Here is a 24,880-nt window from a genome sequence, read left to right as displayed (position 1 = left end):
ATTATATGACGGTCCATCCCTACTCCAGACGGAGAATCAGACCTATAATCCTGAATCATTCTCATAATTGTAACGCCACCAACACTTTCAGATTCATATGCTAATTATTTTGGATGATTATGACTTGTTACATTTTTGGCAGAAGGCTGCTATTATCCCCTTAAGCCCTAACTATAGGAGGAATGCCTAAAATAACATACCTTAAATGAACCATGAATCGTTCAACCATAAGGTTTATATGCATATTTACAATTCCGTATGAAAGATTACACGCTGAGGAATGTGAATCCATTGGAAGTAAACCTATTTATATTACCATTCATGATTATGTGAACATGCAATAAATCCAAACAAGATTTGTATCCCTGCTTAAAGGCAATATCACCATTATAAGAAGATCCCATTGATAATGACCCAACTGAATTTATTCTGTGCGCTCTACAACTGGGACTGTACAGTTGATGAAAATACACTAAAATGCACCATTTATGATTTTTCGGTTCATATGCACACACTGTCAGAGACTTCCTCTCAGCGACTCGCAGTCGCATTGAATCAACCACGTCATTCGGGATAAAACTCCAACAAAGCTGCGCTCAGCCGGGGGCTCGAGAGTAAATCCACACTTGCCTGATGTATGTTAAAAGGGCAAAGTATTACACCCAATATAAATATTACATCCAAAGGATCAAAATTGAATCCCGGGAATCAGTGAATCAGAAATGTTAAGATCACTATGGGTGCTGTCATAGCGTCCCAGGAGCTGTTCTATATATGGAACAGCTCCAGTATTCTCACCACAGGCTGTCTCTGTGTTGTCCATATAAAGACATGGGCTTAGTGCAAATATAAACTCAGAAATGTTATGTGAATTGTTTTTATCAGGGGGATTTTTATCTTCCACTTACACAGAGCACAAACATCAAACCTCTGTTGAATGAGCTGCAAAGGCACATGTCCCGACTGTGTGTATTGGCTGTGTCTCCTTCTGGCCACCCATCAGCAGCAGCAGCAGTCAGCTACATCTAAAGGCGGCATGTTCAGTTTCACAAACCGAGTAAAAGAATGAAAGAGATAAATCTCTGTGTACTACTGGGACTGAGCAGAGGCAATCAGTCATGGTTGAACTGTGCTGTGACTTCAATTTCAGTGAAAGGAAACTCATCCTGCTATCTCATTTGATTGCACAATAGAGAGGCCCACTGCTGGGACTCTGTTTTATTTCATCCTGGTTAAATGGAGAAAGGCAACATTTGTGGGATGATTTCTGAGAAAAAGAAATGCACACATGCTACTCTATACAAATAACAATGTGCAAAGACCACACGTGGCGATGCATACAGGTGTTTTTACTTTGTTAAGGTTCATACAATACACACAAGCAGAAAAACAATAACACAAATCTATACTATTAATACAGAAATAACAGGATATTTTTTATGGCTCTTGATGGCATGAATAATAGGATATATGTAATGTGTATATTCAAATTTAGTTGGATGTATACAAGAGCAGAGGAATTCAATTTACATCATGTTAACCTCTTGAATTCAATTGAATTTCACACGCGCTGAAGACATTTGCCTTCTTCAGAGGGCTTAATAGTGACTGAAAATAGTCCCTTATTAGGACATAATCAGTCATATCTAAAATAATTCCAGTCAACAGTTTGCCCACTTTTTAAAATGCTCAATCAATGTGCTAGATGAAAATAAAATAATGTAGACCAACAAACTACGACATAGAGGACCATGGTTCAAACACCCTCCATTAAACGCGAACCATCAACACTCTTCACATGTCCGCCTCTAGTTTTAAATTGCCTTTGTTTGGCATTGACTAATATGCAGGTGCATGTTGTTCCATAAGGAGATCATTGTATCGAAAAAATTAGCTTCTTGCATTATGTTTTCTTCTCTCGTGGTTAACAAGCACATCAGATTCGTAGTTCACAGCAGGTGATGATGTCTCCTCGCTGTCAGGTTCAATGTCATGCCACTCCCATTATTCCTCATCCCTTTTAGTTCGTTCTCGACACGTCTGCACAAAAAGGCACACATATTTACACATGCCTGCTAATCCATGTCCGCTGCTGTCAGTGATGCTGTTGCTTATATTATAATTAAGTGAACGCACACACACACACACACACGATTAGTTCTCCATAACCTAGTATTTCCACTACTGTAATGAATTGCATCCTGATGTTCCATTTGCATAGCAGATAAAAGGTGTACCACGTTTGCCATCTTAGCTTAGCATGTTGGCATAATTTGCGTATTAGTACTAAAACACAAAGTACAGCTGAAGTTAAGTTTAGAGGTATTTGGTCGTAAAACAAAAGTATTGGACAAATCAATATGTGGGCTTGATGGCGCTAGATAAAAATAATGAATCAAGGAACCATGACTGCATCACATTTTATGTCAATTCATCCAACATTTGTTGATACATTTCACTCACATCCTGAACACCTCATGGTGCCAGAGGAACATTCTGAGGATCACCTGTGTCATTTAAATGAGTCTATGGTGCACCGTGGAAATTGCTACCAAATTGTATATCATCCCATCCAATAATTGTTGAGATATTCCAGTCTGGACCAAAGTTGGCATCCATAGAGCCATGCCGTTAGCATGATTTAACGTGTATAAAATGATGTGATGCACCAAAAACAGTGAATAACACTAATAGTACAAAAGCATTGGAAACATGTTTTTTTTTAGCACTTTTCAAACGTATTATCTGTGCCCACTAACCTGGAGCCTATCCCACACTGGGCGAGAGGCAGCGTACACTCTGAACAGGTTGGCACTCTCATAAGGTTGACACACAGACAAAGCAATCACACTGACAGCTTCCAGTTCACCTGAACTGCATGTGTTTGGCGTGTGGGAGGAAACTGGAGCACTCAGAAGGACACCCATGCCGACACTGGGGAACATGAGAACTTCAGGCCGATGGATCTTTCTTTCTGTTGAAATGTTTTTACTTGAAGTCCCATCTCAGCGTGCAAACATCTCAGAGTGCAAAGAAACATTCATACATTCATTTCAAAATAGTATCCTTTCCGCAATAGAAGACAGTGCGCATGGAGCCCTTCCATTTCTCATTGGATCATCTCCCTTTCTTGTTAGACAATTCAAACACTTTTTTTCCCCCGTACTATTTTACTAGAAAGTAATCCGCAATCAGGTCTCCCTTTCGTTATTGTTGTCAAGTGTTCTCACTTGACAGGAATTCTCCTTTTCACAGGAAACGAGCCTGCGTGTTCATTTGACTTTATGTGAGAGCAGCTTTTCGATGTATAACCACCGTTCTCCAGAAAGCAGCTCTTTTGTCTCCGATCTTTTCACTGCTGAGGTCTCTCCTAATGAAATGGCGTGATGGATTTTCCCTAAGCCGTGGCTTCTTAGCTGGCTGAAACAATAATTGCGTGGATCTGTTTTGTTCTCCTGTTGATAGATTCCCAATCCCTTCCCATTGGGGGTTTTTTTTCTCTCCCTTATAATGGCGCCTCCTTAGATTTCTCTTTCAGATGTCCTCTGTGGTTGAGGGTATTAAATGAGTGGAAGGGGCCTGGAAAGAGACATATATGGTAACTGAGCTACACTCACATCCTGTTGCATTTGAATGTCACACTCTCCTCACCACAATGTGCCGCTCAGCATGAGAAGATATTTAGCTGTTGTTTTTTCTCGCAGGGCATGAAACTGCGAATGCTATCTGTTCAAATATAACACAACCCTGAGTGGATACTTCTGCTTCAGCTTTTACTTTCTCTGAACCCTAACACACCTTTAAAAGAGGATACGTCATCTCTGTCGGTTTAGACGTGCCCTTCTTTGGTCTCAATTATTGTCTGATGGGATTTCTAATGTCACAGTGGGTCTTTTTTTTATCTCACACAGCTATCACTGCAGCTGACAGCAGCGTAATGAGAAAGGTGGGATCACCTGTCAAATGCATTTCACAACATCAGCCTGAGGTTATCAAAGGGTTTTATAGCAAAATGCCACATGGTAAAGGTATGACGACTGTGTGTTTATATAATGTAAAGTGACTGTGAATGGATAGAAAAGTGAAAATAGTTTTCATAGAACAACATTATTGCCACTGTAGCACTAAATACTCCAATGGTTATTGCCTAAAACACAAAGCCATGTATTTTAAAATGCAATATGGATGTTGGGCGAAGAAAATGGATTTAATTTGAATTGAAACACTGTCGAGGCAAGTTAATGGAATTGTAGCAGGTTGGGAGTCTGCGTGCAGCGCTCCATCAATGAAGTAGAAGGCGGCTGTCTGAATATGTGCCTTGTATACTGGGCGGCACTGGTAAACATGGGCAGCATGCTAACTGGAGACATGAAGACAAGACAGCATTTGTGGCGCTTAGCTTTGTATGAGTTTGATTGAACAAGGTGTTCAGATGCAGCTGATGTACTTCCTCAGCACATTTCAGATAACATGCAGTTGTTGCTTGGCTCTAAAGTGAATGATTTTTTCAAGAAGTAATTTCAAAACAAACAGATTTTGTTTTACAGAGGGGAATTCCCTCACCACATTCTAATCTATAATACATGTATGTGCCTCTCTGTATTCATTATGCTGTGACAGATTATTTATTTCTGCGACCCACACAAACCACTCTGAGGACTGAATACACGTCATACTCTCATTACCTGTCAGCAGCAGGCACAGTTAAAGTAAAACTCCAACTTCATCCACATCTGGCCGTCCAGTAAATCATTGAGTCATCTTGAATATTCTTCAAAAAGTACTCATAATACTCCTACCAAGCTCATTCACAATCACTTGGTATTAACATGCAAATAAAGGCCTCACGGTTACGCCTTGTCGGCTGTCTTGTCTTGAGTTTTGATTCGGACTGAAATAACAACACGCGGAGCATTTTTTACCCTCTGATCTATTTTCGTTGCTGAATTCCCTCTTCTGGAGTTCTGCTGTTTGATGCAGAGCAGCATCATGGCTGCGGATGTGACTCGAGACATAAGGAGCAGCCAGCATTTCTGCAGCAACTGAAAGATATGATGCAGCTGGGGGAGAAGGGACTCTGTTTTTGTGTCATTTTTGGATGTGAAGTGCCCTTGTATGATATAATCGTTATCGTACATCTGTGTGTGAGTCTTTCCTTTTTTCACACTCTGACCTTTTCTCCTGCATCACAATCTGAGATTACTGACAAAGCAGAGACTCCATCTGAAGAAGACGTAAATATCTTGCTCATATTGCACGTATATTGAACACGCATATCATTTCAATGCACATATTTCAACCCATCTGCTGATTATTTTGAAGCAGTTGCTGGAACGGGGGATCTTACAGATCGTATAGCTGGACACTGGTCTAATATGTTTATGTAAAGGCCAAATTGGATTAAGTTGTTAAATGCCTTCATTGCTTTGCAACGTGGTGCTTGGGATATGCAAAGTGCTGCCAGGCGATTCTCTATTATTGCAGAAGACAAATCCAGCAGATTGTGATTGGTGCTTGTGCGGAGCACGGGAACACTCATAATGTTCATACTTTTGATTATTTCTATGTTTCTTTCATTGACACATCTGTAAAATCAAGATGTTTATTTGGCAGATGCTTTGGTCCACAGCGACTTAGCTGCGATTCATTTTTTAATTGACCAAAGTCATCAAAATCCCTCTTAATAATTTAGATTTTTAACCTTTTAGCTACGTGTCTCTTGGAAATATCTAAACAATGATGAGCTGCCATGACATTTTGTACAGACATTTGTGGTCCTCAGAGGATGAAGCCTACAGACTTAAGCGACCCCCTGACTTTACCGCTAGCACCACAATGAGGCTGACGTGTTTGTTTTTTCGGGAATTATCTCAACAACTATTAAGTGGATTGCCAATAAATCTGCAGATATGCATGCTACCCAAAGGATGCCTCCTAATGACTTTGGTGAACCATCCTCTTGTATCTTCAGCAGGTTGACATTTGTATCTCAGAGTGAAATGTCACAGCAAGTATTGGATGGATTACAATGTAATTTAATGCAGACAATTTATGCTGTACATGGACCCGTGGAGCACACCTTGCCCTTATGGAGGATTACCCTCTGACTCAGGTTTTGTTGATCCTTCATGACTTCAGTTGAACGGCATGATCTCCTAGTTGAATTGACACGACTGTGCCTATGAGACTTTTTCGAAAAGTGTTGGATAAAATCAAAGGAATGAAATCAAAAGCTGTTCATCTGAAGTCCTTACATGTCCTCAAAACTGTATCATAGAGGTTTGAGATTTGTGAAGACCATGATACTTTTTAAACACTGCTGCAAATGCATTTGAGACATTTTTTTACGAAACAAATACGGCATTCCTGGACAGAAATAGATGGTCTTTTATTGTTTGTCCTCTGAGCAGGGCAGGCTGTTGGCTCGAGGGATGGGGAATACCGTGAATTCTGGGTCCAACATTCCCATGACTCACATTAAATGCCTGTAGCCAGTCTGATGGCTCCAGAGATATGGCCAAGCCTGTCAGAGGTTGAGGGCTAAGACAAAACAAAAAAAGACTGATAGTAAATGATAGGGGTGTAACGATACGCGTATTCGTATTGAACCGTTCGGTACGAGGCTCACGGTTCGGTACGCATGACGAACCGAATACGTTTGAATAAAAAAATATATATATATATATATATATATTTTTTTTTTTTTAACCTTTATTTAACCAGGTAGTCCCATTGAGATTAAAAATCTCTTTTGCACCAAGATGTAAGTAACAATACAAGATGTAAGCAAGATGTAAGTAACAATACTACATAACATTAAGGAGCAGTTTTTGTTTTTTATGCTTATGTGTTGCTAAGAAGACACCCCAGAAGATGGGTCACTCAGGTATAGTTCCATCATTGTTCAAAGTCAAAGAATAACTTTATGATGTTAGTTGTAATGAATAAATATATTTTAAAATCAAGTACATTTCTCTGGCATTTATAGTTTTCTACTGTACCGAAACGTACCGAACCGTGGCTCCACTGTACCGAACCGAACCGTGGATTTTGTGAACCGTTACACCCCTAGTAAATGAGATAATAATGCATCTAGTATTCATTATCACTTCATGTTTTGTCTGCCATGATCAAGTGTTTGAACACCAGCTGACGTGCAACACCTGTTATATATGATTAATGAGCAAACCTGAGGGCGCGAACAGTGATCCTATATTTTTGTTGTGTTTGTGTATACTTTTGTTGGCATGAAGACAGTTAAAAAAGTTTGGTCACATAAGTTTTCTCAGTGAGTTGTGGAGGATTCATTACTTATGCAGTTCAGTGATTAAAAGAAGTTGCTGTTCGTTGGGTGACTCACGTCACTCTGGTTGTTCTGCACAATTTGACACAATTCATGTATTTTCTTCTCTTCCTAAATTCTCATGACTTTAGGAAGGCTGAGCTTTACCCAGCTGTCTCCTTCATGCAACATTTGGACATACTGTATGTAACTTCCTTTCAGTCAGATTTAGAGACGGTGGCTGCACTGTGACTCTGTGGCAGCATGGGATGTAATTTCAGTGACGTGATGGAATCCTTGAAGTAAATGTGATGAGGTTTTTTAGGCACAAGCTTTACTTTATGAGTCAGGGAGAACCACTCTTGCCCTCACATCGAGGTTGTGCAAAGTCAGCCAGTGCACTCGTCTTCTCAGCCTTCCTCCTCTGCTTTCTTGTACTTCCTACATGCTGTGGCTTAATCACAAGGTCTGTTGGATGGCAGGTTGGTGTCTGCTTCTCACCCACTCACTGAGTGTCCCAAGGAGATTAGAGACTGGGGATCCTTCCAAACCTTCTGACTACTCTCCAGCAATTCCCCTAGATTGGGGAACACTACTGACTACAATAATATGATGAATGTAGTTTAACCCTTGGTGGAGGCAGCTTTGATGGGTGACGAGTCATGATTATCTCATGTTTTTGATGGATATAGAATAGACTTTGTTGCAGGCGCTTGTTATTAAAGCTGGAAAAAGGAGGTTAACAAGAGTTTTTTAACGAGACATGATTGAAATTTGGTTTATGATGGTGGATGGCAGATGCAAATTCCCCGTAATTTTTAGTACTGTTACAGCTACATGGACTTTTCTTGGCTACTTTCCTTCTTTTCCCACTCTCTATAGCAGCTCTACAATTTAAAAAAAGCCTTTACCTCACAGCCCCGATGCTTTTGTGAAAAGTCTTTGTTCTGCTGCCACATCAACAGCAGCAGTGGTGGGTGGAACACATCTTAAATTATTTTTCAAATGAATTATTCCTTCTCCTTGACTTGATCAGCGTGGGAGAATAAAGGTGTTAAGATTTGGCAGACTTGTCTTTTGGTAAAGCATTGTTAAAAATGAGCGTGGATGTCTATTCAGGTCATACAGCAATGATTACAGACATTAATAGATGTATAAGAAGAAACTTGTGAGGTTTTAAAATGTCAAAATGCACAGCATTTATTGCAATATAGTCACAAATGCATTTAGCAAAAAAACAGACACAGTTTTCACAAAAATAAATAGTTTTTAAGCCTTTAAAAGTCTTCATACTGTCACAGTAAAGTAAAAACACAACATCCTGATTTGCCAGCGTTGTCAAAAATAAATCATTTTTACAACCAGACGTCACACAGCCGCTCACACGGCATGAGCTGAAATGTTAATTACACATCACGGAATAGCTGCTACCACATTCAAATAACATTTCACCCTGTTCTGCTCGATGCAACAATACAATGTGGCTATTACAAAATAAACATCACGAAAAACTTTCTTACAATGTCACCAAACTGCATCACAGGCTCCATCATCACACTTGACCACAGCACAGAATACCAAGAAAATGACAGAATGTGAAGGTTTCCTCTGTTGTGTTTTGATTAAATCAGGGAGCTCATGTAGTCTAAAAGGCACTTTAGAACTCACAGCTACAGCATACAGTCATTTCAATGAAACCATCAGTTAAAATACTCATCTATTTGATGTTATCCCTCCAACATACACTACTTTATCCAGCCAGAGAATCATCATTGAGGTCAGAGGTTTTGCTTGAATTTAGAAACAGAAAAAGACGGTATTACATTTGTATTGAAATACTTAATGCCATTACAAACTACACACATAACCTACAAAAGGGGTCTGTCAATTCTTCTTTAAAGGATATTCTATATTTTTTACAATGAATGGATACTGATTATTATTTCCTGTGTAGCCAACGCTTTATACAGGTTATTCCTCTGGGCCTTACACCTCCATCTTTGTCCAAAAACTATTATAAATGCATCTGTGAGCCACACTCGCTGGGTGCCATGTTCCTTCATCACATGGGCAGTGTAGTTTATTTTACGTTGATCTTATGTATGCAGTCCTGCTTCTGTAAATATTCACTAGTGTACCAACTCTGCTGCTGCAGAGTCGTACACTGTAAACACGTTTTACTTCTGTTAAAGGAACAGTTGCAAAAAAACAAAAACTGCAGTGATCACCTGGTTAAGACAATTCTTTAATTGTTTTTTAAAATGTATTCGTGACCTATTTTAAAGACGTATGTCCTCAGTATGGAATGCATGATCTTAGGGTGCCACAGACAGGATGGGAAAGTCGTCTTGTCGATTTTAGTCTTTTCATGGGATTTGCTGACAATAAGAAAAGAAGAGAATATTGCCAGCCTTGTCCTTCAACAATAATTATGTTCACAGTTCACTCTGATGTTACGCCGTCACGCAGAGGTCACTCTACTGTCGCATGTTGTTGGTTGTGTTGGAATGGTTGTCGCTCCTCGCTGCGCCGTTCTCCATCCTGAGGGAGGAGCAGTTGAGTGGACTCCTCTTGAGGACTTTGTTAGCCAGAAGGTTGCAGGTCTTCCTGTACTGGTGACGCAGCAGCGAGTAGACAAACGGGTCGCTTGCTGCCTTGCTGTAGGCCAAACATTTGGACAGCACTCCCCAGTGAGGGCTTATGGGCCCTGGGGAGAACAGCTCTACAATTCTACCTCAACAAAAAACAAAAGAAGAAAAAAAGGTCACACACCATCCACAAGCAAGACGCAAGCCAATTCTTAGATCAGTGTAAGTGGAGTGGAAGACTAAAGCGAATGACCCTCCCCCGGTGCTGTAATATTGACAGAATGTCCTCATTTCACTTCCCTGAAACTTCACCACTGTGTTGGGGAACGTGAACTGATGGGTGTCAGTTTTGCAGCTTCAGACTTCTTGCTGTTAAAATTATTTTTCAACAAATCCAGTGCCTGACACTTCTTTTGTCCTAATCAATTAAATTAAAGACAAAGTAAAAACCAACAGCAGCGTTGTTTTGTCTTCAATCTGTCTTTTCGTAATTGGCATGATCTCCTTAAGTCAAACGCGTCTCACCACCACACTGCTCCTATGCGCTTCCTTTCTATTTCCATACCACAATGTTAACAGCTTCTGACAAGTTGCCACCACTAATACTGTGTCTAACACTAATGAGAGCCAGTGATACATCACTGACTCATTGGCTATCTCCCTCTCTCCCTGTCTCTCGCCTTCTCATCTCCCCAGCTGTGGAAACTCAGTGACAAGGATGAAAAATGAGTGTAGAGCCAATGAGCTGTGACATTATGAAAAGGAAGCAGTTACCAGAACGTTAGATAACAAGGCGGCATTGAAAATAATGATCACCATCTGTATTCAAACGATAAGGCGAGTAGAAGCACATTAGCAGCAACAAGGTAAGGGAAAGAAAGTCCTGGGAGAGTTGTACTTATGAAGCTGAACGAGGAAGATAATTCAATTTATTTTATTGCTGAGCTGTAGTTCAATATACTTTACGCTGTATGTTAAGCATTTCTTTTCAATATTGTGATTCAAAAGAAAGGAAAGGTGAGGATGCGGTACATGGTGTTAAATACCTTAGACATGTATTCCCACACAAGCGCACAAAAACCCCAATTTGAATCAAATGAATCTCTGCTCACCTTGTAATGACATGTGGGGTGAAGCACACCACAAATGTGCCGATGAACGTGCTGATCTTTTTGGTGGCCCTCTGCCGCCTCCGCTTCTGCTCATCCAAGCATTTCTGCCGCACACTGCCAAAGCACACACAGGCACCGTTATCCCCAGGAAGTATGATCAGAGACATGCAGCCACAATGAAGCAGTCCACAGAGGAAACATGTGGGATGGATGAGAAGAAGGCAGTGAGCTGTGCCCTGTTATCTCTGAGGATTACATGGGATGCTGTACATGTGTCAATTATGTAAATGGAGAGCCGTTGAAAGTGTAAATCAGGATGGATAGCAAATGATAGATACACAAAAAAAACCATGGAGGCATTTCTGACCCTAATGAGACATAATATTGTAAACACTGACTGCAGACAGGCTTGACAGAGTTCACTCATCATCAGTGGAGACATTTATATTCCTGTGTAGCCACATGGGGATGCTCCAGAAAGTTGTGTGTATACATTGTGTAGTTTAAACTAGTTAAAAATATATGTTGACTGTGTAGTAATGCAAATAACTACTGTAACCAATTTCTTTGATTATAGATTAATTTCAAAATATTAGTTTTTTACAGATAACTATGAAATGTATTCGGAAGAATGTGCATCACAGCACCCAAGGTAACATTTCCAAATTGCTCAATTTATCTGACCAACTGTCCAAACTACAAATAAGTAAATAGTAGAAATTAATTTAAAAGCTAAAACAGCAAATCCTCAATCTGGAGCCAGGTAATGTTTTTGATGAATGAATTGATTATTTTTCCTGTCCATCTTCTAAAAACTCAGCACTTTCTGCAAAGCAAAGAAGAGTAAACCCACCACCATCCTTTTGGTATTCTATATTATAAACACTCTAAGTGTAGGTGGGTCACTATTAAACTCTCAGAATTCTTTCGAGCATGTTCTCAATTGTTTCCACAGGATCAAAATGCTCCTTCTGAAATGTTGTAGTGGCCAAAATGAAAGGGAACAGATAGAAATCACTTGAAATACAAATGCATCAAAAGGACAAGCGGATCAGACTGAATGCATCTCTATGATTGTTTACCTGGGGTGGATATCCACAAGCAGCACCAGCGTCTGCATGGTGATCACGTCGATGCGTTTACAGTGAAACCTTGCGACTTTCAGCACTTTCAAGTACGTTACACACAACACGATCAGCGTGAGGAGGAAAGTGAGGGAGTGCAAAGCCACCGTGAAAATGACGAACTGCGTCCCGGCTCCCTTCGCCCTGACGTTGCAGAGAGTGCACGAAGCGTAAAGGTGATGGAACCCGACCCAGGAGCGGCAGGTGGCCACTGTTGAGAAGCAAAGTGAGTGGATCCACGTGTATGCCAGCGCTGCCACTGCATCCCGGTGCCGTATTCTTGAGTGGTAGCTCAGAGGGAACACCACCGCCACCCATCTGTCGATGCTGAGAGCTGCCATGCTCAGCATGGAGTTGGTGGTGAGAAAAGTGTCGAGGAAACCCACAAATTGGCAGAAGCCGCTGCCTCCGGGGTAGCCCGTTGTGACGAGCCCGACCAGAGTTAGTGGCATGTTTGACACGCTTAGCAACAGGTTGCAAAACGTCAAGTTGAGAATAAAAAGACCGGGTACCTGTTTGCGGATCTCCGGGTTGTACAGAAAGCAGATCAGCACCACAATGTTGGACAGCAGCGACACGATAATTATCCCCAAAACCAAAACGGAAGCAACTATGTCCCCTGCGTCCATGGTGCTTCCCCTGAAATATCCTGACTTTTGATAAGTGCATCCACCGTCCTGATGCGAACTGTCATCGTGAGTTGCTGCCACAACATATAGGAGTCCAATACATTGTCATGCTTAACCTCCCAATGTGTCCAAATGTCAATTAACGAAACGGTCCCTCCAATACCGTCCAAGATCAAACCGCAGGGAATTCATAGAGAAATAGTGCTCACCTGATCATAATGAGTAACATTTGAAATTAATTTCCATGGGAATGGGGTCACAGCAGGAGGCTTTTTTTCCGACAGGCACTGCGGTAGTTTTCAAGAATCCTCCTTGCCTCTGGTCTCACAGCTCAGAGTTTCCTGGCTGCGCAATTGCGCATTGACACGCTGCTCTGAAAGAGACATGAAAGTACTTCAAGCTTTCGGGCTCTGTCGCTACTTATAGTGTCTACTTGGCTACAGTCTATAGCACGTTGGTGCACGCCTGTTCAAAAATAGCTTTCGAGAGCAAAAAATAGAAGCACCACGCACAATTGCGTGGTTGGTGGTAAAGCTGATGTCACGAGCATCACGTTGAACACAGCAGTTTTTGGTAATGAGATGACTTGTGCGAGTAATACCCTGCATAAAACGATCTAGTTCATGCGTATTAAACGTTAGTATTGGTTTATTTATTTTTGCAAGTCAGTGTCTCACTAGATAGAATCACCGTCGACACTTTATATAACACAATTTCTCAGCAGCAAGAAATGTACAGAGCCTCATCAGTGTAGTGTTCAAAGCCTTATATGGACGCGGTGTAGCTGGACTACTCCATCCAGATTATTAGTCCACAGTAAAGCAGGAGGAAAGGCCACAATGACCAACTCTGCTGTCATTTCTACAGGAGTAAAGTCAGAAGAATAGAGGCCACAAGGTCAAAACTATTCAGTGGCTAAGAGGTGTTCAGTTAAAGTCCTGCATTCAAATTCTTACATTACATGCATAACAGTAGCAAGTATAATGAGCAAAAAGTGCCTGTGCAGAAAAATGCCCCATGCAGAAAAGCCCCACCTGCTGGCTACAGAATGTGGGGTTTATGTGGTTTTAATGGTAGGCCTATGATTATCAACATATTCATCAATCAATATAATTCTGGATTAATGCATGGCATGAATCGTATTATTTATCATTTTAGTCAGTGACTGCAAATAATGATTTATAAATCGTGTTTGGTTAGGGAAGTTAGGCGGATGGCACACATTTTCACCTGTTGCCCAGCTGCTATTTGATTGGCTGTTCGCCAAGTACTGTTGTCGTCATTGGCTCGTAGTTTGGCTATGGAGCAAGGTAACGTAAACTGCGGTCACCATGAACGATGTGGATGGAGAGATTATATTTTTAAACACACAATTAAAAAGTTTGCCTTTAGAGCAAAAGCTCAATATTAAACATTGAGGTCTCCACCAGCTGCGGGATATTGTCACAAACCAAACTGCTGGTAAAAATAGACGCTAGCACGCGTGTGTTATTGGGATGGGATAATGTCTGGGTCAACAACAGACTTTCAGGGTCTCAAACATCTCTCCGAGGGGAGTGCCAGACTTGAAAGCAGCAGGACAACGTGGTGAAAGTGTCCAAACATACGTTGCCTTACCCAAACTGGCCGCATATACACGCGGGGAACAACACGTCGATGAGAACAGGTACGTGCCCAGTTGGATTAAAACCTGCATGAAAATGTCGAAATGTCACATTATGTCAAATTGTTCATTTTCAGAGTTTGCATTTGTCCAAATGTTATTTTCCACCTAAAACGCAAGACATTAACGCTGTATATTATTTTATTGTTATGTTTGCATCAATGTCTGAGCAGCATTGTAATGTTGCAGCTAATTTAGATAATTAAATCTGTAGCAATGACATATCATATCTTATAAACTAAGTGAACATACATGTTGTATGTAACATCTTAATTTCCAAAGTGAAGTTTAACTATATTGTGAGCAAAATGAAGTGGTGTAAAAAAGGACAATATTTCCTGATGTGAAGTTGCATAAAATGAAAATAGTAAAGTCTAGGTAGGTCAACATTGCATCTAGCCTACAGTACTTGGGTAAATGTACTTAGTTATATTTCACCACTGATAATGATAAATCATATGACTGTGTTGGTGTTGTTGCAGTTCAGGATGTACTGAGATTTACATACATTCATAGTACATCCATTGTCAAGCAAGCAGCGGATAGTGTAGGAAGAATACTTTTCTGTGAATCGCCTCAATCTAAATCTTCTCCACTGATCGAGTGTTCCAGTCGATTAGAACAGACTATTTGATCCAGGTCTGCTGTCATGTCTGAGGCAGAGAGTCTGCTGATCGTCCTGCTGATGGGAGAAGACGTAAATGATTCACTGTCGTCCTGTACAGCTGTGCTAGTGGGATCTACACTGTAAAGAAAACAGGACGTACAAAAAGAATGAAGCTTTTCATGGGAAGACTGTGATGCATGACCGTTGTATTATATTTGTAATATAGTTTCTACTTTCACCTTTGAATACAGAATAGACTCATTTACCACTGTCACAGATGACCATGCATTTCAGCTCTTTCAAAATTTCAATTAACATGCTCAATGAGACCCCCTAGTAAGGATGAAAGTTAAAATTACTCATTTGCAAAAAGTGATTTGCTTCACATTAGTTCCAGGACCAAAATCATGGATGTGATCTATAGTGCTTAATTGAAAGAGCTCTGTTCTCTGTCCGGCTACAAGTATAAGAGAAGCCATCTATTTGTTACAACAGCTGTCACATGTTCAGCTGTCTAGCTATCCTATAAATTATCAGGAATGAAAAATTGCCAATAATGGCTGCGCAGATTTTTAATTAATTCCCCAGAGAGAGAGGGAGGGGCTTTTCACTTCTGCCAGGAAGTGAAGGAACAGACAGTGAAACATATATTTCATTTTTAATTTTTACGAAGCATCAAGTCTCTACAGTGCTCTCCTAAATAGGATAAAGTTCAACTTCATTTGGCTCCAGACTTTGAGTTAATGAGGTGAAAGGTTACAGCTACACACGGCCATACATATAATCCTCTGGAGAACTTAAGTTCTTTCAAAATTCACATTTACAGCAAATATATTTTTATCTCAATAAACCCAGAATTAATTTATATTATGCATTCTGGTTTCATAAACTTTGGAGAACTATATTTCCCCACTATTATTATAAATATATATTTTTAATACACTTTTGGCATTTCTGCTTTATTTGACAGTGAGAGAGACGGACCAGAAGGCAGGAGACAGAGATGGGAATAGATGACAGCAATGGGCCCGTGGGCGGGACTTGAACTCTGGCCGCTGCGGTAAGGACTCAGACTTAAGCGCTCTACCTGATCTAACGGCTACCTTCACGACTATTCTACATGAAAGATCAAAACAAATACATCCAGAGACCGTTTGCAGCTAAGTTGACTTGTTTACTCGTGGGCTTTCATTCATGCATTGTGCCATGGCATGTTTGGACTCAGTTCAGGTTGTGTTTGCTTGGCAATGCCAGGAAGCTATATGGCTGCATTGTTGTTTGCTATGTCTCATTTTCAATGTATGTTTATTAATTTGCATTGGTATAAATCCCCAAAATTAAGCTAATTTATTGTGGCGTTATCTAGCAAGTGCTTACTTTAGTTGCTAATCTCCAAAGTGATAAACATGAATATTCCTGTATGGGCTGATCCGTTTGGGGCATTTTCTCCCCTGACAGTTTGGTGGTGTTTTTTTTTTTTTTTTTTTCATGCAATCTCTGACTGAATTCGATTTATTTGCCTGCTTGGGGACAGCAGACACAACACTGATGTATTATATCACCTTATGAATTTGTTGTGAACATGTCAGCAAAAACACGTTCGGGTTCGGATTCTTATTAACTGTAACATTATTAATATTGAGCAACATTATCATTCATTTGGAGTTCAGACCAGCATGAATGTGAGTTCAATTTTTACTGTCCCTTCTGCTCTGTTTGAGCTCCATCGGGACCTGAAAAAAATGTGTCATTCGAGCTGATACATCTTCCTATAATTGCTAACTTTGTCTGTCGGCAGTTTGGTGCTGGTTAGTGTACAGCCTGCTGGTGCTTGAAATGTAGTAGACGAGAGATACAAATTGTTGCCCATGTTTCGTCTTTTGAAGCGTTTTCAAAACCCTTTGAACAAACCGAAAATACAGGGTGGTCAAGCTGAAAGCAAGGCTGTGTTTCTTCGTTCCTGAAGCAGTGGCAGGTTTCCATGGGCCAGCTAGAACAGGTAGAACGTTTTTGAGACCACACAATTTGAGCCTGCTCTCAAGAACACGTGGTAGTCAGTGTCATTTTTCTGCAAGCAATATCATGAATTGTCAGCATTGTCTGTTTTGTGTAGTTTTATGAATTAGCTAATTAAAACTGACTTTATTATTGATTTGTCTGCTTAGCCGGACATCTCCTGTGTCTACTTGCACAGTTGCTGCTTCATCAACCTGCAGGAGCAGATTGTTTCACTTTCTCAGTCACAGGTTAAAAGCAGATTTAATTCGGTGAGTTTTGATTGAGGTTTTGAAATAATTGCTATAACTCCAATTTGACTCCAATTTTTCCACTACCACTGAACTTTTAAATCTTATAGTTGGTATCTTACTTTGCTTTTTTCTTCGTCCGACTGTATCACTCTTCCACACCTGTAAAACAGAGTTTACTGAGTACGCTCCCTTCGTCAGATGCAGAGCTGCTTTCTTCTTTATTTTACTGTAGATCTGAAGGCTGTGGTTTTTCCTGTTGGCTAAACCTCAAATGGCTGCTTGTATCTTTGCTGTACATACATTCCCCCAGCGATTCCAGGCTCAGTTAATCGTGCTCGCCCATCTGCTTTGATGTCCTTTCTCTGCTAATAAGTGTGACATTGCTGTACACAAGCATGACAGGAAGCAGCTTTTCAATTTTTTAACTGAAGCGGGGAGTCTTAATGAGGGATCACGATGGTACGTGTCAGCACCTTCATGCATGTTTCTGAAGCTGGCTGGTTTTATTCTATTAATATCTGACACACAGCTTCAAATCTATGTGTGTGTTTCCCTCACTGTCAATTATTGTGGGCATTAGTTTCTACAAGGACAGACATCTTAGATAGAATTTCGTCGATTAAAACATCCGCATGAGCATATAAAGCAACAGTACTATATGCGTGATGCAGACAGCAGTGCCAGCAATAGATGACTCGTGCCTTTGGCTAAATAAATGCACGCCTGGCTGCAGCTCCAACTGGCTCATGCACAACTTCAGAGGCTGTCTTTTCATATTATTCTTTGTCTCTTTCGTGCTTGGACAGCCGTCTCACTTCTGCAGAGTAAGCTTCACATCCACGGCCAAGCTGCTTGTCCTATGTCAAGATTCATACTTTAAAACGTCAGTTTGGTGACTCAGAGGAGCGGCGGCTAAATCACAAGAATGCATGTTTGTGCATTTTCCTCTCTTGAGGGGATGTTTTGTTGTAAAAGCACATTCTGTGAAGGCCAACTGCTAGTTCAATAAGGAGAGACAAGTCAGATGAAGAAAAGACAATTGTTTATTATTAACAGATGGTATGTGACGATAAAGTCTGACTGAAGGTAGAGAGACAATCGTATTTAAAAGAGACAGCAGCAAGATGATAGGCTAATGATGTAATTGTTTTTGTTGTGCTATTGGATAGAGAAGACCAGCTGATTTAAACAGCTGATTTCATGATTGACAACCCTGAGCAATGACAGCAAAGAAATAATGAGTGAGCATGCGTGAGGAGTGAATGGCAGATGTACAGTATGAGAAATAAACTACGGGCTTAGGCATACAAGAGTATAGTCTGACTGAACTTACGCCAGAGCTTCATTAGTAGCACACACATTTTTTACAGACTTTTGTACTTCTAAAAATAAATCAGGGACTATCGATGGAGCCATTTTTTTTTTCTATATCATACAGACACTCATGCTTATTATGTCGTTGTTGCTGCTCTGATGTAAAGACGTGATCCTTGATTTACAGATGAAAAATTCTGCAAAATATCATTTAGCTCCAGCGTATTTTTTTTTCTCAGCTGAGGCACAGAGAGTCTTGTGAGCGGCAGATATTCTGTTGCAGCTCTGTTTGGCTTGGTTGTTAAAAACAATTGTTTACACTCTCCACTTGTGGATGTGGGATGATGGTTTCAATGGTACACAGCACTAGAAGTAATAGGTTTAAGTGGGGAAAGAGGAGACTCTTCTTTTACAGGAACCTAATGCAACATGTCCATTCAGAGAGCTACAGCTGGTACTTTGACGGAAAGAAAACATATCAAAAGGAATGAGAATTGAAACCTCGTTGAAGTTTCAGTGCTGTTCATACAGTCGATTAGTACGATGCATCATAACTCTGTGTCTTCCTTACCTCTGACCATTAAACCAAAGAGACGGGAAGGATGCGTGAGACTAAATGTGTTTGAATGTTGATGGTTCACTGGCTCATCTCACCTCAGCACGCTGTGTGGAGGAAGGTACTGCGCCCCTTCACGGGAAATGATGAAAGTGGGATCCGTCCAGTTTTTTTGTCTACTTGCTGTGATAAAAAGCCACTGTTGTTACACGGCGGCGGCACCAATGATTCCACCCACACTGTCTGCGGCGTGGGTGGGTGGATGGATGTGCCGATTCGTCTGTTCCCTGCTCCTCCCTGACAGTCGGGACGGTTGCTGCTACGATTAATTACATTCACATACAGCTGTTTGAGCATGCACTGATGCTAAGGGGGAAAAGAGCTTTCAATTATTTTAACATCTTCACAAAATGTCTTCGGTCATGTTCGCAGTGTTCTTGATTCTGTGACAGAAATTATTAATTAGTTATTAGTTATTATAAAATAGACATTTTACTGTAACACCATGTCTTCCTAACCATTCTGAAGTATTGAATAGCATAACAGCTTTGATACAGTGCTTCCCTCTAGTGGATGAAAACATGTATGAAATAAATAACTCTTTCCTTTGACAGAGCAATTGTATGACATGATATATTATTGTTAGAAAAAAAACGTATCAGAACAAATATTTTAAAACTGTTAACGAGTAGGCAGATATTGTATTGGAGTCTCAGAAACAGAACAATCTTTATTGTGTGCACATACAAGGAATTTGAATCAACTCAACAAAGACAACAAAATAAAGGTAAAGTTTCGAGCTGTTATGCACAAAAGAAGTTAAAAAATAGTTGTACATATAAATATTATATCGTTATAAGTAAAAAGCATCAATGACAAACGATAAAATAGAAATTAAACATTTATAAGTCAAGTGTTCTGTAAGTTGTCAACAATACAAATTGCGCACAGAAACACTGAATCGATATACATGGAATGGATGTTTATGTACAGTAGGTAAAGATGTATACTGTATAGCGGGAGTACGATTTATAGTGACAGTGACCGATTATATGTATTGCATGCGTGAAGAAACTGCTCCTGTGTCTTTGTTTTGACGTACAGTGTTCTGTAATGACTACAAGAGGTGAGATAATACTAATAAGGTAATCTGACCACCTATTGAGCTTTTAACCATACTTAATTCGTCTATTAAACTGATTAGGATGAGTGTTATTCCCTAGTTGTATTCAACTCTTCCTCATCAGTTGACTGAGACAGGAAGTGTCGGGGGGAATGTATTTACCGGAGCACCTCTGGTCCTTGTGGTGGTCATTTCCTGTTTCGACCAGAGGAGGGCAGTCTCTGCTCTCTGTACACTCTGCCAGCCAGACGTGGTGGAGGTGAGCTGATGCTGCGGTGTGCCGTCTGAGCTGTCAGCACTCGCCTGTGCCGTTTCATTGAAGTGATGTCAGTGGTACTCCATCAGCAGTCCAATGAACAGCTGCCCTGCCCCGGGGCCAAGTCAACCACTGACTTTGTTGGTCAGGGAGGTCTGCAGGTTAACCGGCCGTGAGCAGAAACGGAGAACAAACTGCAAAAATGTTTGATAAAGACGTTGCAGCTTCCGTCAGCAGTGAATAAAACACCTTTTGTGTTTTTAAAGCAGTGTTTCATAATGACCCTAACCCTAGTATAAAATATATAGGGTGTGAGGTTCTTTTGAGTAAGTTTAAATCAAAACACACATTTTCTTCTTTACAGCTACATAATACCTTCAGTCTAGCAAGAGATGGTATCACCAACATTTGACCCCTTTCTGTCCCTTTGTTATTTGTAGATCAATCACAGACGAACCGTGAGTGTTGCCGCTTACTCACGTTAGTTTACATGAATTCTGGATGATGAATTTAAGATTTTTCCAACAGTTACCACTCTGTGCCATGTGGGGGCACCAGTGTCTGAAGTTTTCCCATTTTACTTTAACATCGAGTTAGTGTGAGTAAAAATGTAAAGTAAAATGTTTGGTACTACAGCAGTCCCTGATTTCCCGTTTACCCGTTTGAAACCTGGCCTTTAACTGTGTAACAAACACCTCACAAGTAGCACAGAAAACATTTCATCTAAAACGTCTGAAACACTGAAGGCCAATTCGACTTCAGCTCTTTCACCATCATCCCCTTCCTCTCCCTCAGCTCCATTGTGAGCGACACATGCTACACCTCAGACAGCCACTCAGCTAGACCAGGATCTGAATCGTATTTGGGGTCAAAACCACGATATCCCCCATTTGCCTTCCTCCGTTAATGGCCTATTTAGCGTACCGCCGATGGCAGTAAAGAGATAGCTGGGCTTTTATACCTTCTGACTGGATATGTTAGCAGGTAATGTCCTTAAAGAGGATTAGCGGATGGAAAGGAGAAAGAGGCGAGTGGCTGAAAGCGCCGTAGGGATGGCATGGCAGTAAATGGGGAGGTGATAGCAGGGAGGACCGGAGAGCTTATGCTGCCTTGGGCTGCCTCTGGCTTTGGTCGGGGATTAGCAGCCATTGTGGATTCTCTGGTATCCTGAAGCATGTTGAGTCAAAGCTCTTCAAATGTTTGCAGATCAATATACATGCAGAAAAACAAACATTCTACATATAGGTGCAATGAAGAAGTTGTTTGTCACATCATATTAAGCTTATCTCTCTTTTTAAACTCACACTATCAGACAAATCGGTTGTCAAGGCCAATAAGTGGTTAATGGTCAACGCTGGTCTTCTCGTGGTAAACTTTCCCTTCTGATCCCATGTCGTCCGTCAGTCAAGAATGTGCCGTGGGTCGAGGTCAAGAGCCCCAACAAACCCAACAAATCATCGTGTTTACTGTGTTCAGCGATTAACCTGTTTTCTACTTGAATACATTCTTAAACAGGCATTGCAACCTTCTTAAGGAAGTGACTGCATGTGTGTGTGTGTGTGTGATGTAGATATAATGTAAGTTAGGGGAAGTGGGATGACAAAAGATGAAGCAACTCAGACAAAAAAAAGGGAAAAGAGGACAAAAGAATGATTTTGAGATATAAAATAGATCAAGCAGTAAAAATAGTCACACCGAGTCACTCAGCGCCTTGGTCCTCCTCTACCGTTCTAACTGCCATACGGCTAAAGCCCGGCCTAAACCCAAGGCCTTGACTCGGCCCAGCTAAGCTGTTTGGGGGGATCTGATCATGCATAGATGACATTGAGTTAGAATGGGTCACTGCAGATTCTGCTTTAGCCACAGCCTGCTGGAAAGGAGTCAAGTGGAGGGCAAGCACCTGGGCTAGATGACCTTTACCCGCAGAGAGGAGACAGAGGGATCAGGAGGGGAGGCTGCAGACATCCAGTTTGTCAAGGGTCGGTTTCAAAACTTGATGAGTAAAGGGATGAGTAAGTGAAGCATTTAGCCTCACACAAAATCCTGTCATCAAATGCTATCATTCGTAATCACTCTCCGTCCATTTCCTGATCCACTTTAACTCCTCTGTGTGTGTGTGTGTCATGCATTAATACTTCCTCTTTCCCGCTCATGTTTCCAAACACAAAGTGTGAGACTACTCTCCACCGGGGAAGTATGTACAAAATCCTGTCCATGCAAAGACATCCCTGTGACCATCTCTGCTCTCAGCAGCACTGAGGAAATGAAAGGAGCATTGTGTGCTGCTTCACGCTCCACGGCCAATTGACTTCTTTCCCCATTAATCAAATGCACTGTTTACCTAATCTTTCATAGCATTTCAAAGCCATTAAAACCAAGAGGATTATCCTAGTATTTCTGACGGTGTTTCTTTTCCTCAGGTACAGGTGCCCCGATAACACTCCCCCTCTTTTGCTCTCTCTGTCTCTCTCCTCCCTCCTTTCCTCTCTTTAGTCTTTCCCCCTTTATCACTTTCTTTTTCCTTTCCCTCCAAGGATTACTTTCTGCATGATCTAAATGATTAAAAGTGCAACCTCTCCATCTCACCAATGGACAGCTCTACCAGCGCTCTGGATAAATAAAGTATTATTGTCCGTTTAAAGCAGATTAAGCAGAAGGAAAGGGGCTTCCTGACTGCTTTCATAGTGTACACTTTTGTGTCTTTGAGCAGGAAGTTGGTGTGGTTTAGAGGGGCTACATTTCGGAGAGTGTATCTCACTGTAGAGCTAAAAGAGGAAATTGTGAATTGAATTGCACTTAAAACCCCTCTTTGTAAAACTAGACGAAGCGCAAAGCAAACTCACATGCCAGAGCTGTTGGCTGGGATCTACAGGCAGGTGTATAGGTTAGAGCCAAGCTGCACTTTAGCTTGTTTTGCCCTGAAGCCGTGGGAGTATGCTTTTACTTGCTTCGACTTGCAGACGACCAACATGGGGTCAGTCGTTGCGGGTCAAAACAACAAATTCTGCTTATGAGATCTGTTAATTTTTTTTTATCAAATGAGATATGAAGAGGAAAGGTACTGTGTATATGGGACTTTGTAAGTCTGCAGCCAAATTATTGTCCCAGGACTTATGTTCATATGAACAAATGAGCATCTCATTATGTCAAATGCTCATATGTCATATGTACAGCAAGAGGGAAAGTAACTGTGGAAGTTGGGAGATGTATGTGAAGCACGTCCGACAGTAAAGAAGGACGCTGGCGTTTGCATTCTGTCACAGACATGCAATCAACTCTCATGCTTATATTAACCATCTTTCCCTAACCTCAATCATACTGTAGTTGCTGTACACAGACATTGTAGGAAGCAAATATTTTTTTAAAATTATGGATGTACTCCGGGGTTTCACAGAATCGGGTTATAGCGTTGCTTTATTGTGGTTTTGGAGTTCTTTGGCATCCCTCTGATGGCACCATCTGGCCATTATTGAAAGTGAATTCTACCGTGTTTTTAAAGGTAACTCTTTAAATGAAGTGTAATCTGGTCTCAAATGATAATGTGCTTTAGATAACTCCCAGTTGGCAGAGTTCTTGAACTAAGCATGCTGAGGTCAAGTGGAGAAATTAAGAACATATGACTTCTTCTATTAAACCAAATATAAAAACCCCTTTTAGAATGTCAGCATTATACTGCAGACTGTATAGTCTTCATGCAAGTTGCGTGTATAAGTATGCATGCACAAGTGAGTCAGTCATGTTGATTGAGTGGCTGCCGATGATGCAGAGGGTTAATCTGTATTTAGTTGGTCCATCCGGATGCCTTAGAGGCCGTCTCATTAAAGGAAATGAGACGTTGTGAGGCCTTTTTCAACAGACAGTTACTGAGCTCCGCGTGCATTCCTTCATGTCTCCTGCATAGAGGATAGGAGCAGCGCTGTCCACAGTGGGTCCTGACCCAACAGTGCTGGACAAAAAGGCCCTTGTGCTGGTACACATGTTAGAGGGGACATGCCGGTGTGTCAATCCAGTGCAATTTTGAAAGTTTATCTCCAAACAGAACGTGACCACCGCAGACGGCTGAAGTTCTGAGCTATTTGGATCAAGATAGCTGAAGAATCTAGAACCGTAATGCTTTAAAAGATTGCCCAACCCCTCCAGGTACAGGGCGGAGGTTCGGGGGGGGGGGGGGGGGGGGGGGAAAGGGGGACCTGTTGAAATAGGCTAATAACGTCTTATTCGGGTCATTTTTTTTGGCTTGCCAAGGAGTTGACTGTACGTTTAGATGAAAGGCTTTAATTGGAAATGATAACCTGCTGACAGAGGGGATCTGTCGGCCCACAAGCCCTGGCTGTCTGTCTGCCAGTACTGCAACAATATCCACAGGGAGATTGGCAG

At 41.1% G+C, this 24,880-nt stretch overlaps 1 protein-coding gene across 1 annotated transcript; it reads right to left on the bottom strand.

Annotated features, from left to right (window-relative positions):
- Positions 1–9,759: 9,759 nt before the first annotated feature.
- LOC306786004 (G-protein coupled receptor 26-like) lies at positions 9,760–12,735 on the bottom strand (the record flags this gene model as incomplete). Its single annotated transcript, XM_079280626.1, has 3 exons — positions 9,760–10,012; positions 10,983–11,096; positions 12,065–12,735. 3 exons carry the CDS (start codon positions 12,733–12,735, stop codon positions 9,760–9,762), a joined length of 1,038 nt encoding a protein of 345 aa, XP_079136752.1.
- Positions 12,736–24,880: the final 12,145 nt, after the last annotated feature.

This window comes from Melanostigma gelatinosum (assembly GCF_949748355.1).
Source record: "Melanostigma gelatinosum genome assembly, chromosome: 12".
Lineage (NCBI taxonomy): Eukaryota > Metazoa > Chordata > Actinopteri > Perciformes > Zoarcidae > Melanostigma > Melanostigma gelatinosum.
The sequence above is the reverse complement of the archived record's forward strand: the minus strand, read 5'-3'. Positions and strand labels throughout refer to the sequence as shown.